The sequence below is a fragment of the Pterocles gutturalis genome, unplaced genomic scaffold (assembly GCF_000699245.1).
Source record: "Pterocles gutturalis isolate BGI_N339 unplaced genomic scaffold, ASM69924v1 scaffold6427, whole genome shotgun sequence".
Classification (NCBI taxonomy): domain Eukaryota; kingdom Metazoa; phylum Chordata; class Aves; order Pterocliformes; family Pteroclidae; genus Pterocles; species Pterocles gutturalis.
The window spans coordinates 32,959-47,549 of record NW_010112598.1 but is presented as its reverse complement, the minus strand read 5'-3'; the positions used below and the strand labels follow the sequence as shown (position 1 = coordinate 47,549).

The window sequence follows — 14,591 nt, the reverse complement described above, 5'->3', positions numbered from 1 at the left end:
CCCTACTAGGCTAATGGAATAAAACATAGTGTAATATGGAAGTTAAAAAAAATAAGTGAATTCAAAGCACTACTTCTGCATGATTTTCTGAAACCATCCAAGAAAGTAAGCTGGCACTTGAGACCTTTTTTGGAAGTGTGGGATGGATGGGCCACAAGAAAGGTGATAGAAACGTGACAAATACTGGAAGGGAGACTGCAATCCATAAGTGTTACAAAGCTTCAGACAGAAAAGGGATACCATTTGTCTGGCAGGGCTGGGGAAATAAGAATATTTGGAAGAAATCAGTGACAGGATTGTTTCTAAGCACCATTTGATTAATGTTAGTTTTTTTACTAATTATACTGCTGTGTTCAGTCTTAAGATCAGAAGGAATTACTATACTTATCTGAGTTTCTGTCTAAAATGGATTAGTCTCCAGCACTAAATAGATCAGTCCATAACACCAAGGCCAAAACCAGAAAATGACTGAGAGACAAATTCTGAGAAATTCATAGGACAACTTAGGAAATAACAAGTCCAGTAAGTGCTGCAAAGTAGCCTCTCTTGAAGTGTACCTGTTGAACCTTTTCTGGTTTATTTTTTAGTCTTTGGGATAAAGCTTTTCCCCAAGAGTCAAATCAGTGTTTAAGCTTTCTACAGCAGTGCCACGTGGGGTCCTGACTCTTCTGGAAATGTAAGTATGCCATCTTTATTAGATTTGAAATATATACTGAATTGGTTTCTAAAGTTTAACTCTCTTTGGATATGAATGAATAACACATATAGTTGTGTATGGGGTAGGCATTTCACTTTACTGTTCATAAGGTACCGACTGATTTTGTGACTTCGCTATTATACCCTCACAATCAAATCCTGTAGATTTGCTGCTTTCCACAGGACTGTATATTTTGGGTCTAAGACACAATAGCTAATAACTTTTCTGTTTTTTACTGACTCAGGTATTTCGTGATACAACGTGGTTACTATAAACTAGTTTGACCAGCTTAAATCAGTAACCAACCAGAACTGAGTAGGGTTAGCCAAATTCAGCTAACCAGTGCGGAAGGCACAGAACCATTGGGTTGAGGAAGACCCTTAAAGATCACCTAGTCCAACCCCGGGGACCCAGGGCAGGGCAGCAAACGCCTTGCCAGTTGCAAAGGGGCTGCCTGTTCCTTGGTGAGCTGCAAGCAGTGGGGAGAGAAGAGGCATCAGACCTTGTTTGCACAGATGGGGATCGGAAGGGAGAGGCACTCCCTTCAGTAGAGTTTGTGCTGAGGGGAAAAAATAAAGTAAAAAATCTATGTTGCATAGACATTTGTTTTTTCCTTCATGGAATTAATCTTTCCATAGTTCAGAAGATGATGGCAGCAGTAAAACTGCTGCTATTGCACATACCAGAAACAGCCTGGCCGCATCCCTTGTTCTGTGCAGGACTCACCACATCGCTTCACAGCTCCCGTGCTCTGGTGGCACAGGAATGGCCCAGCTTAGCCAGTGCTAAACAGAGACTGTTATTGCAAACCTCCCCATCTTCCACTTTCAAGACTAAGCTCTTGCATTCTTCATGGGTAGCAAGGGCAGATCCATTCCCCTGCTAACCCACAGTGTTGTCGGAAACTCCTGTTTTAACTCAGGAGTGCCAAAAAAGGATATGCTGGGGGTTGGGGGCTGTATACTCATTTCTGAGAAATGATGTGAATAAAGGGAAGGGTTTTTTTCCTGTGGCATTTAACACTTCATCACAGGAATCCCCCTCCCTGCCTTTTCAGAAATACTGTTGATTTTTGAGGTTGCAGTGCTCAGAACTTCCCCGGGGAATGTAAACACTGTATGATGACAGCTGTAGGTAATAAAAACATTGTCTTAACAGGCAGTGTGGGCTGCCAGCCTCCAGAAGGGAAACATGGACACAGCCTGGAGACCTACTGCTGCAGCTGTACTGCACCTTCAGATTAGGCAGTCAACAGTAGTTTGTTTATTTGACTCTTTTATTGTCCTGTTCCTGTCTGTTCTTGCTCAGTTATCATTCACTCTTATTTCCTAGACTTTCTCGTCCAAAGGGCCCCAGGTAACTTACGGTGCATAAGCTATGGTAATCATAAATGCAGAACACCCAATTATATGGCAAACAATTAAGTTATGCTTTCCTTTTTATGGGTCACAAAGCATGTTGCAAACATTAACTTCTTAAACCTCATACAGAATGCCTCTGAGGAAGACGTTACTTATGTTAAACCAGAAAATTAACAGTTATGTCTCCCTGTCAGTCAGTGCCAAGTTTTATTTTTCTCCCACAGACTAAAAACCTTCCCAGGTTATGTTTAACTGTGATTGCTGTGATTTACACCACCCTTTACAATACATTTCTTCATTTCGCTGAGCATGGAGAGAGCCGTGTCTTTACAAATGCATCTAAGATTGCTAAAGTTCACTAGACAGCAGCATGGAAGGAAGAAAACACGTTTCTTGGAAGCCCATGGCTACAGTTTTCCACGTCAGTAACTTCAATGGGGTGCTTTGGACCATTTCCCTCCTATTTCTTGAGACTGAAATCACTTGATTTATCCCCATATAAAAGGCAGTCTTCTTTACTATGTAAATAATTAACCAACTTTAGAAATGTGTTTTCATATCCTGTTCCTGCAGACATCATGCGTACAAAGTTCTCTTTGGTGTCATTCAAGAACTTAGTGGGGGGCTTAGGGGAGGTTGTCCAGAGAGGTGGTGGACTCTCCATCCTTGGAGATATCCAAAAGCCATCTGGATGTGGTCCTGGGCAACTGGCTGTAGGTGGCCCTGCTTGGGCAGGGGAGGTGGATCAGATGGGCTGCAGAGGTCCCTTCTGACCTCAACCATTCCGTGAGCTTTTATTTCAAAAATGCATGCAGAAGAAGTCCAGTAAAAAGAGGGCCCCAATCCTGACCTCTTGTATACATAACTACTGTTGTAATCAACTCCCTTTTTAGAGGTGTCCCTGAGGGCAGAATCCTGTCCTTTTCCCTGATTATTCCTACTATTATCATAAAAACCAATGCTACTAATAAAAACTCACACAAAAAGATCCAAGGCTCATAAAAGGAGTACATGTCACATCATTCGTCCAATTGGTAAGGTGACACTTTCAATATAGGCGTCCATCTAAATAATAAATGAAGCCAAAGCTGCCTCTAGCATAAGCTTTTTATGTAACTCAGAATAGCACAAAGGCAGATCCAGTACACATCACTGGGGAGAAAGTGGTACAGTTACCAGTAAATAGGTATATTTGCTGTAAATAACTATCTCCTCCTTGGCTGTGAACGGTTGCTGCAGGAAAGGGAATGATGAAGGTCAGATCTCCACTGTGCAAAGGATGTGCCACAGTTACAGAATGCAGGTAAGGAAAAGGGGTCTCTAAAGCATCTCTCTGCTGACCAGGACTGAGCAGGCCAGGAATTGAAAAATACAGATAAGGGCTACTCTGGTTTTACTGGCAGTTACTGAAAATTGTTGCAGACAATTCTCAGACAGCAGCATATCAACTCCACCTTCACACACCCAGGAAAGTGCTGTACTACGCTACATGGCTTGGCTGGGGAACTGTAAGGAACACAGCAGCATATGTGGACATCGAGGAAACAAAATTTTATTCATATCCAGTGAGGTTAAAGCAAAATTTACTCCTGTTCTGGACTCAGATCAATATTTGCAATTCAAGGAGCCTAGCAACAGAGCATACAATTCATGGGTTCTAAGCTAAGATTGGTTGCAATGATTACTTTGAAATACAAACTAGCTGTCAAAGGATTAAGAATGCATTGGGAAAAAATACAATTTCTGATTTTCATCCAGGTGTTTCTCACAATGTTAGAAAATGGCCCTGACTTTAAGGTGAGCAGAGTTTGCCAAAGAAAAGAATGGTATTGCTAGGATTGTGTCTGATACAGAATAAGAACGGGCGGTCAACCATAAACACTTCTGTGAGAGGAAGAGACCTCCCCACGACAACAGCTCCTGTACCAGCTGCTGCTATGGTGCCTTCCTCATTGACTTCCACGTATGTCTTATGGACAGCTTTTGACAGCACCAGATACTTTGCAGATGACATTGCGGAAAGATCAGCTTTCGATTCAGTGAAGATGTCAGTCATCCCCAGCTCTTGCAATAGCTCACTGAGGTCAAAGGTGCCTTCAAGCTTGAATCGGGGAAGGTATACCTCCACTGTTGTCTCAAACATGTGCTCTGAAGAGGCCCACAGCATTAAATTTTCATAGGTCATTGCACGTTCAATCTAGAAGATGGGAAAAAAAAGAGCTGAAAATAGGTGGGCAGCTTTGAAAAGTTTAGCTCTTTACCCAGCCTTAATTCAGACAATCAACTTTCAGCCATAGTCCATGATACTTACTGCCTTACCTGCTCCAGCCCACTGGTAGATCCATCAGCCATGTCACCTGGAAGCAGGATAATCATGCTCAGTGACTTCTGAGCATAAGGGAGTTCAAGGACCTGAGCACCCATCTCCTCAATGTAGCCTAATTTAAACTTGCCTTTCTGATACATCATCTGCACAGGTTTTTTCTCTTTCTATTTAAAATAAAATGATATGGTTACTTAAGCAATACAGCTCTCAACATTTAAACTTATTGCAGGTGTAATATCAGTAGCCAGGGTTTCAGCGGTAACTGTTGTTAGGATAAAAATTTTTCTTTACTTTGTTGCACCTACAGTGACACACAAACATCATCTTTGCCATGCATAAATAAAGGGGATAATGCTCTGAAAAAAAAGAAACAATTTTCCTGCAACTGATCAAATAGTGAAGTTGCTTAATAGTGTTACACTTCCAAACAGGCTGATTCTGGTTGGATTTGCTAGTCCTAACTTAGACTGGGATGAAGAAGAAATAGCACTGCAAGAGTCAGGCTGCCATTTATCAGACTGATTGTTCAGACAGGAAGCAATGAAGAGGTTAAGGGCAAAATCATAGCATTTCTCAGGCATGCTCTTCTGGGCCTTGTCATCTTGCCTTTTTTGTGAGGAGCTTGTTTGAAAGCTGTATAAAGGCTCAAGTTTCACTTTACAGTTAGCTAACTTCCTAGCTAACTTCTTAAGCAATGAAAGAAGAATTTCAGTAGACGACATATTTTCAGAAAAAATACTGCTTGTATTGATTAGCATATAAAGAAGAATCTGTACAGCTTCTCCCTACCTCATAGCTTCTCCTACTGCAGCAGCATACCAAATGTTTTCAGCTGTAGACCATTGTCAATGTATCAATATATATCCAAAGATATATTTAAAGTCACAGATTTAAGTACCGAATATGAGTTTCTTACCAGTGTCTTAACAATGGAATGCAGCACGATAGCTAGAAATATGTTTTACTGACCTTTTCTTTTGATATATGAGGAACACACAAAAGAGACTTTTTCCCATACAAAACTCTGCAACTTAAGATCAGACCTAAATCTGCTGGGTTTTTTCTTTTATTGTGGATGAGAATACTGGCACAACATATGGAAAGAAGACGAAACTGAATTAAATGAAAGTAAATGTTTTCTATTCTCTTTTTTGGTAATATCTCTTAGACTTAAAAGGCACACACAGTACGTGGAGGAATGTCCTTGTTAAAGAATTAACTTTGCAACCATCTTGACAAGACCTTCATTAAACAATGAAGGCTTTGGTGATACCCCTATGTCAGAAAAAAAGGGCTAAAAATAAAAACACATTTAAAATAACTTTCAAACATTACAAATACTATAAATAAACTGAAATACTCTATAAGAATTTCTCGTTTTTCAAACTGCAGCTATATTTTTGTGGTTTGCTAGTACCTGGCCTAGTTCGTTTGGTCTGTTTCAGTCTCTCAAATACACAGCTAATGTTAAAGTGCATCGAATATATAAACACCAGGATGACCCTGTGGAGCCTGTATGAAATAGGATGTTCAGACTTGCTTCCATCCATGACAACTACCTGTAATGACTATGTTCAAAAGTGCTAATCAGGGCTAATGCTTGTGTTTCACCAGTCAACAAAGCAAAATTCTGAGTTGTTGCAACTTCGAAGACTTGCACACTTTTCCAGTACAGATTATGCTTTTCTGTGAAGAACCCTCCTGCCATCTCTACCCAACAGGAGAGGCAGGTTAAGTTCCCAGCACACCCATACCTTTCTCACAGGGCAACTGAGCCCTGGACATCCTGCTTCTGTGTTATGCTTGCTTCATTGCTCACGGTATCTAGGGTAAATAATGTTAAGATTTACAGAATGCAGATGTACCTGATTCAGTTTAAAATCTCTCTGTACTGTTTTTTGCTCCTCAAACTTGTGTTCCCAGGATGCTCTGAAGTAGACTACATTCACCAGCAGCAGCAATGCACGTGCGTCAATCACACCAGGAGCAAAGAGTTCCTTGATTTTACCTAAAGGAAATTTTGGAGTACACAAGTATTTGTTAGTTGTCATTAAGACTCCAGACTGAGACTCAATTACTCGTCTGTGAACTTAGTTTTGGAGAAACTTAGAAATCCAGTTCTTGGTTTACTCAAAGGACAGGAACAATATAGGCAAACAAATGGTAGATTCCTCTTCGCTGTTACCAGTCAGGGAGGACAAGGGGGAGCTGGGTCACCAAATTACCAGATGTCAGTCTCAGTGAACATGCATATGTGCCAGCTGACATTAACCATGGGGAAGAAGGCAGCATCAGTAATGACATATTTCAGTTTACATATGGGCATCTTTCTCTTTCCACCAAGCACAGCAGTTAACCAGCTGTGGCGTTTTTGACTTTCTACACAGAGACCGATGTAGGACACAGCAGGTCCACAAGCTTCATATGAGCACCCAGAGCAACTATGGCTCCTAACCCTGTGCCAGGTGGCTCCTGAACCTTCACCCCTCTTACCCCTCTTAGTGGGGTTAACAGCTCTTTCCCACACCAGTCACAGGCAGCTCTGCCAGTACAAGGACAGGTTTGGTCAGGAGATGGGCAACTGAGAACATACAGAAGCCTTCAAATCTATTTGTCTGTCCCACATTAAGTTCTGGTTTATGTTCAGCCAGAAGATTTAGAAAATTCTCATCCTGATGCTACTGCAGCTGTGGCAAAACTAAAGGAAAATGGTATATATCATGTTTAGTCTAACCAGCAAGAGCCGATGGCCCCTGATAGCTTGTTAAGGCTAAGAGCCGGCTGATTGTCACTTGTGATAGTGAGTCTCGCTGGTCGTCACATCTTTTGTCTTTGTGGGCATTGCTCTTCATATAACAATGTTCACAGAAGCAGTTTGTCTGCTCAAGCCTTATAGGTAATATTGCAATTACCATGCCAGGCCTAAGGGTGGGAATACAAAAGTATTTGACAACAAACACACCTTTAATACAGAAATAATTTACTTACTCTAATATTTCAAGAGTGAATGGGAAAACAAACTGTCTTTAAACAGCATAATATTGAACACCCAGAAATGTGAACAAGTCTTTGCTTTTCATACCCTGGAATTTCTTTTGTTAGAACAGTGGAAGAAGGCAGTAATAGTATGGCTATGGTTTTGCTTCATTGTACCTTGTGTCTCACTTTCAACCCAAGTGTTAATTTTTATTCTGGCAGCTTCAGCAGCACTGTGAAAGTCCACTGTCTGCAGCATAGCTCCATACAGTTCCTTAGTGCATGTTAGAAATTGCTGTAAAACAAAATAAAGATTATGAATTGGTCAAGTCTGTTAAGCACTTATTCCTTTTTGAGAGGAATCAATAGTTCAGAAGTATTTTAGAAATGGTGAGGGACTTGTTGACTCCATATGGCAAAATTTCATTTTGGAAACCTCAACCATCTGAAGTTTATTTAGAGAATCTTTGAAGAAGAGATAAGTGTTCTATTGTACAGGCAAAAAAGTAAATAAGTAAAAAGAAAGAGTCATCCCATGGAGAACTGCATACCTGAGGTCCAGATAAAAGTAAAAATTCAGAGAAGATGCAAGCTGTGTTGTTTAATGCATAAGTATTCAAAGACTTCAACAGAAATAACTGACAGCAAAGCAAAGATGTGACTTGCAAGTTATCCTTACTAGGCAGTGTGGAGACCACTCTGTCATTAGTAAGAAAGGAATAAGAAGTTCAGCACAGCAGCTCTATGCATGACACTATATAACACCTCAGGTGATAAGCCCTCTTCAAGCTTACTGCTGCCCCAGCTGTGCCACTTGCAAGCCCAGAAGTAGCTTGAATAGGCCAGTTTGGGCTGTAGTCACACCTCTGGCTGAGTGTAGACATAGGCCAAAAGTGAACAGACTCCTGCTTTATTTTTGCTCTATAGCCATTAGGGGATTTTTAATGCAAAAAAATTGAAAGCTGACACTCTTGTCTATTTCCCACCAGCCCCATGAGATACCACTCCAAGACTCACATCAAGTGCTCCAAAATACATGCAGGGACAGCAACAGCAAGGCTCAGAGTTACAGGGAAGCTTGAGGTCAGGGCCACAGCAGTTAGCAGATACAGGTAACTTACCTGCTGGAGTTCAAATCCTTGTTGTATACAGAGATTGTTGGCCAGGGTTAAAACATAGTTTTCACCAAGGTTTTGTAGTTGTAAAAGCAGTGCCTGGAATGCTTCATGGTTAAGGTTTCCATCCTTGTTACACTAGGAATATTACAAACACAATGATTATACAATTCTTCCATATAGCTTTGGTTGTTAATTTGCATCCTAATTAGATTACACTATAGGCCTTCTTGTTATACCAATTTTTAAATCCAGCTAGTCTAAGCTTTGTAGCCTGATCCTCCTTCAAATGAGAGCACTGAAGGCTTTGGTATTGACTTCATGGAAGACTTGGCCTTTAATAAGGTAACACCTTATATGAGGCATTTCCTAGTGGATCAGGCAGACTTTGTGTGTGTTATCTTGATTCCCTCCAGTGGCAGACTCCAGTGCCTTATAACTGGTGACCTACTGTGCAGTTAAGAAAAAGCTCCTGTGCTCCCTAGCCAAGTTGGTACCTGTGAGAGGGACGACTGTCTTTCCTGGCTTAGTTCTGGCTCCATTTCTGGGGCTGCACTCCCAAGGTCAGGTCCAAGGCTCATTCTTCCTTCAGCTTTCCTGATGTGGAGCACCTGTAGTTGAAGATGCCAAATTATGGCTATTGTAACTGGGATAAAAGCATTTTCATTTTTTAAAAGATTCTCTATGCTGCCCTGGATAAACGGTGAAGATTTATGAAAGATATATTCTCAGCTTCAGTCAGGCTGAAAAGACAGACTTGAAATTGTTCACATATTCATGCTTAAATTCCTATTTCTATGCTAGTGAACCAAGAAGAACTTGCACTTAGTCCCCCAAAATGCTACTCTCCACTACCTCAAAATGCTTACATTTGATCTGCATTTTTATTGCCACAGTTACCTTAAATTTCAAAACAAAAAGTTGCCTCAGGCAAAGATACAAAAATGGTTTTCTTTGAAAACATCAAAACTGGCCTTTTGCAATCATTCCTAATCTTTGCATCATCTTAGAATTATATCAAATGTGCTCTTAATGGAAACTGGTCCTTGTTCCCAATGTGCAAATATCTCACTGAAAAATTTCCAGCATCTTCTCCATTATAAAAATGTTGCATCATACATAGACTTAATCTTTTTTATTGAGGATACTGGATACCCATTGCTTTCCTAAAATAAACAAAAGTCCCTGTGTATTTGATTTATGTGGCAAGGTTATGGCAGACAGGGGGCCGTGGGGGTGGCCTCTGTGCAAAGAGACCAGGCGCTGCTCCTTGACAGCTGGTTCCAGCTGGCTCCAAGATGAGTCAAGTCTGTTTTGCCATTACAGTAATTGGTGAGTGATCTTGTCCTTATTTTGACCCATAAGCTTTTTCATCTTATTTTCTCCCCCTGTCCTGTTGAAGGGGGGGTGGGAGGGAGAGAGCAGCTGGGTGGGCACCTGGCAGCCACCAGCCAAGGTCAACCCACCACATCCTCAGAACCTCATGAGGAGAGCATGTCTACCTTCGCTGCAGGTGACCCAGCAGTCAGACTGTGCATGTGGCAGTGTTAGGATATAATGATGAAGGATGAAGATTTCCCAGTACAGAGTCAGCTACTGACAAGAACCTATGCCTTAGGATTAGTGGTCTTTTACTGCTTATAGACACAAATAAGAGAGGAAAGATCACAGAAAGCAGAACTTGCATTGTGGGGAGTAAAGTCACAGCGATAAGAGCAGTGGCCTTCTTCACCCCCTCCCTTCCTCCCTTGGTGCCTGTGAGCTCTGCAGGTGACACATTTTGACTCTTTAATGCCATAAGTGATAAGTGAGCTAACCTTCCAGCCATCCAGGTGAAATCATTTCAGGTTTCTACAACTCTCCCCACTACCCACCCTGACTCACACTTTCAGGACTCTCATAGCAACCCTGAGGGAAAGTGCCTGCCTGTAATTTTGAAAAGAAGTCTGACATTCTGGCAGCAGGCTGGGGAAAGGCCAGAGTGCCCTGCTGTGGCATATCACCTCCCCTCATTCAGCTCTTGCTCCGTGCGCCCGAGTCGGCATGGGAGCATGAGGCAAGTCATGCAGGCAGGTGGCAGGGAGCACCGTGCACCAAGCACAACTCTAAAGATGGCACCTGTGCTCGTATTCATGCTTGTTTCCTATTAAACCCTCACACACATGCTGTGCTGGGATTTCCATTAAGGGAACAGCAAGCAATGTAGAAGCATCTCAGCATGTTTCTTTAATACTTACTTTTTCTATCTGAGCAGCAGTGTTGTTTCTTGCACCTAGACAGACCAGGGCCAGGGCAACAGAGATGCTCATCGGAGAGAAGACGATGTTTGTGTCCTCTGCATTTCTGTTGAGCTTATTGTAGAGATCAAGGCAAAACTCAGTAATTGGTCTAGAAATGGAGTCCATCATGAAGCAGCTGCTGACTGGGAGCACAAAATAAAAAATAAATTTAACGCAGCTTGTTGCCTAGCTAGATCACAATGCAAAGTACCAGTCTGCCCTGAGGTTGTCTTATTGTTAGTTGCTAAATAATAGAAGTTTACTAAATTCTGAGAGCTCGAAACAGCCAACCTTGAACACATCTATTGGTCCATGCTCTACAGCAGGTGCAAGGTTACAATGGGTCTGGAAAAGGGACCTACACTTACAGCATATGTGAATTCCCCAGAAAGGACTGTTTTTTGTCTTATCCCATGGTGTATCTTATTTCAGATCATGGTATTGAAATCAATCAACTGTGGATTAACATTTTCCTTCTCCAAACTGGTTTGGTGTATACAGTTATATGTGACATTGTTGCAAGTTAAGTTAGAAGTTTACATAATAAATATCTACTCTCTGTGTGTATTAGGAAGACTGTCCTTGGGACTATTGAGAAAAACTTTTTAATCACCTAAGGTTTGTTAGATTTATCCTTGAGGATGGGAACATCCTGGAAAACAATCAGTACGTTTGGAGTAGTCAGTAAAGTTAGTGATTAGCACTGTCCAAGAGTGACCTATCCTCATTTTAATATAATTATGATGCTAAAAATCACACCTCCGAGTGTTGGGACAACCCTCCTGAATTAAGACCCCCACTTACTGAGCATGCATAGTAAATTGAAGGAACACTCTGTTTTTAAGTCAAAGTGAGAAAAGAACTAACCAACTGCAATTAAGAAGAGATAAAAACTAACCAATTGTAGTTAGAAGGATGTGGCACTAACATTTTAAACTGTAAAAATGCACAGTATGACTGAAACCGGGTGTGCTAGCTTTGCAGAATTGCCACCTAGCACCCGTCTCTGTGCAGACATGCAATAAACAGTATCTCTGGCTTATTGCACTCCAGGCAATGAACTCTGCTTCTGAGACAACAGTATAAGGGTTTCAAGCAACAGGTTTATAAAAATAAAATCATTTATAAAAAAGGTGATAAAGAGCTATGGAGACTGAACTACATACGGAAACATGAACAGTTTGAAATACACTTTTTCCCTCCTCATGAGTTTTCCAGGAGCCACAGATTCAGGAAGGCTAAACAATTAAAATTTCCAAACAAAGCAATAGCTCAACAGCCCTGAAAAGAAGCCTTCACGTTCCTGCTCTATGATATGACAAGATCTGTGTCACTCTTTTCTCTTGTACTAGAAACACAACAGTCTGACACCTTTCTTGTGGGTCACTTACGTTGAATCCACTCCACTAAAAACAAGTTGGGACAAAGTTTCAGCTTGGTCCTTGCAAGCAGAGGGCTGTCTGAAAAAAAGGGATTTAGAAACTCCTTTCCTGTCCTTTCTGAGAAGAACTGTGAAACTGTTGTGTAGATACCAGTGAAATCACACAACTTTTCTGACATCATTATACCCAAAAACCCCACACCACTTTAGTGTCACACAAATTATATTTTGGACAGCACACCAGAAAAATGTGTGAAAAGCAAAGCACACACTCCTGCCTGCTTGCAGAGCTAGAGGTGAGTAGCTGTGGCTTGTATTCCAGAAAGATGCTTTGTTTAGGGGAAAATACACAGCCACAGTATGGAGAGAAGGCCCTCACCTCTCCCACGGCACAGATCAGGCTGGCTCTGACTTTCAGCCTGCATTGGAACAAGCATGGGTCCGGTCCTTAGCAAGCTGCCAGAGCTCCTCTCCATTGAAAAGACAGGTGGGTCCGCAGCCATCTGGTTATTCCCTCTGCCCACAGACAGCCGTGGCACAGAAAGCAGGCTCCCCTTCCCAGCCCTGTGCCACCCAGCTGCTGCATCCCACATTATATGAGGAGCTTCAGCCTGTGTCACCAGAAGGCTAAGGGTGGGGAGAGGCTGGTGCAAAGCCGAACTTCAGGATCTTTCATCATCAGAGCCCCTGTATGGCCTGTCCTGGGCTGCCAGTGTCCAGCAGCCACTGCAAGAGGGGTCTAGAGCCTTCCTAGGAAGGGGCTGCCTGGTGCCGGGGACCTCCATACTCTCCCAGCCAATTGCTCCCCTGCCACCCAGTTCACCCACGGGGGCCCCGGATCTTCTACCACAGCCACAGCTCCCCCCCCAAACACAGAGCCTGCCCTTCACAGAGCTTTATTTACTCCAAAAACTATTCAAAATGTCTTGCATTTTCCTCAAGGATGCAGAGCGTGCTCTGCCTCTTGCTCAGCCATGAGCCAGCCACAGGCTTTGCAGGAGAAGCTGGGGCTCTGGTGCCAGAAGTTACAAGGCTGTAGAGAGTTGATGTGGCTCAGCTGAGACACAGAATTTGTCTGCACAAACCATCTTAGACGACAGCAAGTGCCAGACAATGGGAATGAACTCAGCCCACAGGAGAACAGACTTGGCCTAAAACAGATTGCTGCAGTGGTTTGGAAGAGCTGAAAGGTCAAGTTGCTGAATATATGAAGGTGCCACATGTGGCAAATGCAGACATTTCTTGCCTTTTGACTAGCTTGAAAAGCACAGCAATAATCAATGCTTCATCGTGCTTCTGACAGATGCTCTGTGGAAAGAACCTGCAATGCTGAAAGAACAAGTTTGTATATGTTTCATACTGAGATGTTGGTTTTACCCTGAAATCCAGAAGTACTTCACATAAAGACCTAAAACAAATGGGCAAAACAGAGGAGAAATACCCAGAAGGTTCTCTGAACAAACAAATTAAAGATGAGTTATGTCTCATTAATTCTGAAAACAGCTGCTCTAGCTCTGCTGTTTGTGTCTTTACACATTTGTGTCTTTCATTTTCCTTTTAATAACACAGTCGTCTTACCACAAGAAAAAGGCATTGTACTAAATAGTCATTTATCTTTTCTTCCACCTTCATGACCTACTATCCAAAACCTTCTGAAAACAAAACTCAGCGCTTCTTTACTGCTGAAGTTTGTATTGCTCCACTCCCACACCTCTTGAAAGATCTGAAAGGGACCCGTGAATTCCTTCACCACTAATGTAGGTTATGAGGCATATTGTAGGTGTGCCCAGATCTCAGAACGAGTCAAGGAGAAAAAAAGAGTTAATAAACTTCCTCAGAAGGAAGGAGGCACCTCCACCTCACCCTGCAGGGAGGGGACCCACAGCCAAGAGTGGAGGGAGAGCCCAGGAGCTGGGAACAGGTTTTAAATGGGAGTGCCTGGTGTACCGAGGTGGCCACTCCTTTAGAAGAAGCAGCAGGCTGTCCTCAGGGAGGCGTCCAGGTACAAACACTGTGGGAACTAGTTAGAGAGCTGCCCTGGAAACCCAAAGCAAGGGGAGGGAGCTGTGGGCCAGTGGCGGAACCTTCTTACTGCAGAATGAAAGGACTTAGTGAAGTTTCTTAATCTAAACTGGGGCAGGAACCAGTGTGTGAATGATTCCACACCATAAAGCCATGTGTGTAATCTGTGTAATCATTCAGTCAGGGAGAGTTCTGGAGTTACTGCGAGGACAGTGGAGTTTGGAGAACACCTACATGCTGGACAATAAATGGTAACGTTACTTTTAAAAGATCTTGGTGTGGTAAGGAGAGAAGATATAAAATCTAAATAAATGTTCCAGAAAGATCACAGCTGCTGATCTGCACTAGGCAAAGCATCTGCACTAACATTAGCAATAGTGCAGGATCAGCAAGCAGGGCTGGGGCTTTACAGCTGACGATGGGAGATGCTTTGC

General features: G+C 42.4%; 1 protein-coding gene across 1 annotated transcript; it reads right to left on the bottom strand.

The window, feature by feature from the left end:
- Positions 1-3,850: 3,850 nt before the first annotated feature.
- On the bottom strand, positions 3,851-10,880 carry SERPINB12 (serpin peptidase inhibitor, clade B (ovalbumin), member 12). The gene is made up of 7 exons (XM_010074107.1): positions 10,713-10,880; positions 8,973-9,086; positions 8,482-8,613; positions 7,538-7,655; positions 6,250-6,392; positions 4,378-4,548; positions 3,851-4,255 (listed from the first exon to the last, which is right to left on the bottom strand). Exons 1-7 carry the CDS (start codon positions 10,878-10,880, stop codon positions 3,851-3,853), a joined length of 1,251 nt encoding a protein of 416 aa, XP_010072409.1.
- Positions 10,881-14,591: the final 3,711 nt, after the last annotated feature.

What these genes read in the sequence shown, in the direction of transcription:
- SERPINB12 (XM_010074107.1), bottom strand. Translation starts at nt 10,880, where the DNA reads ATGGACTCCATTTCTAGACCAATTACTGAGTTTTGCCTTGATCTCTAC. An exon ending in AAGGATTTGAACTCCAGCAG is followed by an intron (nt 7,656 to 8,481) that starts GTAAGTTACCTG and finishes TTTGTTTTACAG; the next exon opens with CAATTTCTAACATGCACTAA. An exon ending in CTACCAGTGGGCTGGAGCAG is followed by an intron (nt 4,256 to 4,377) that starts GTAAGGCAGTAA and finishes CCCATCTTCTAG; the next exon opens with ATTGAACGTGCAATGACCTA.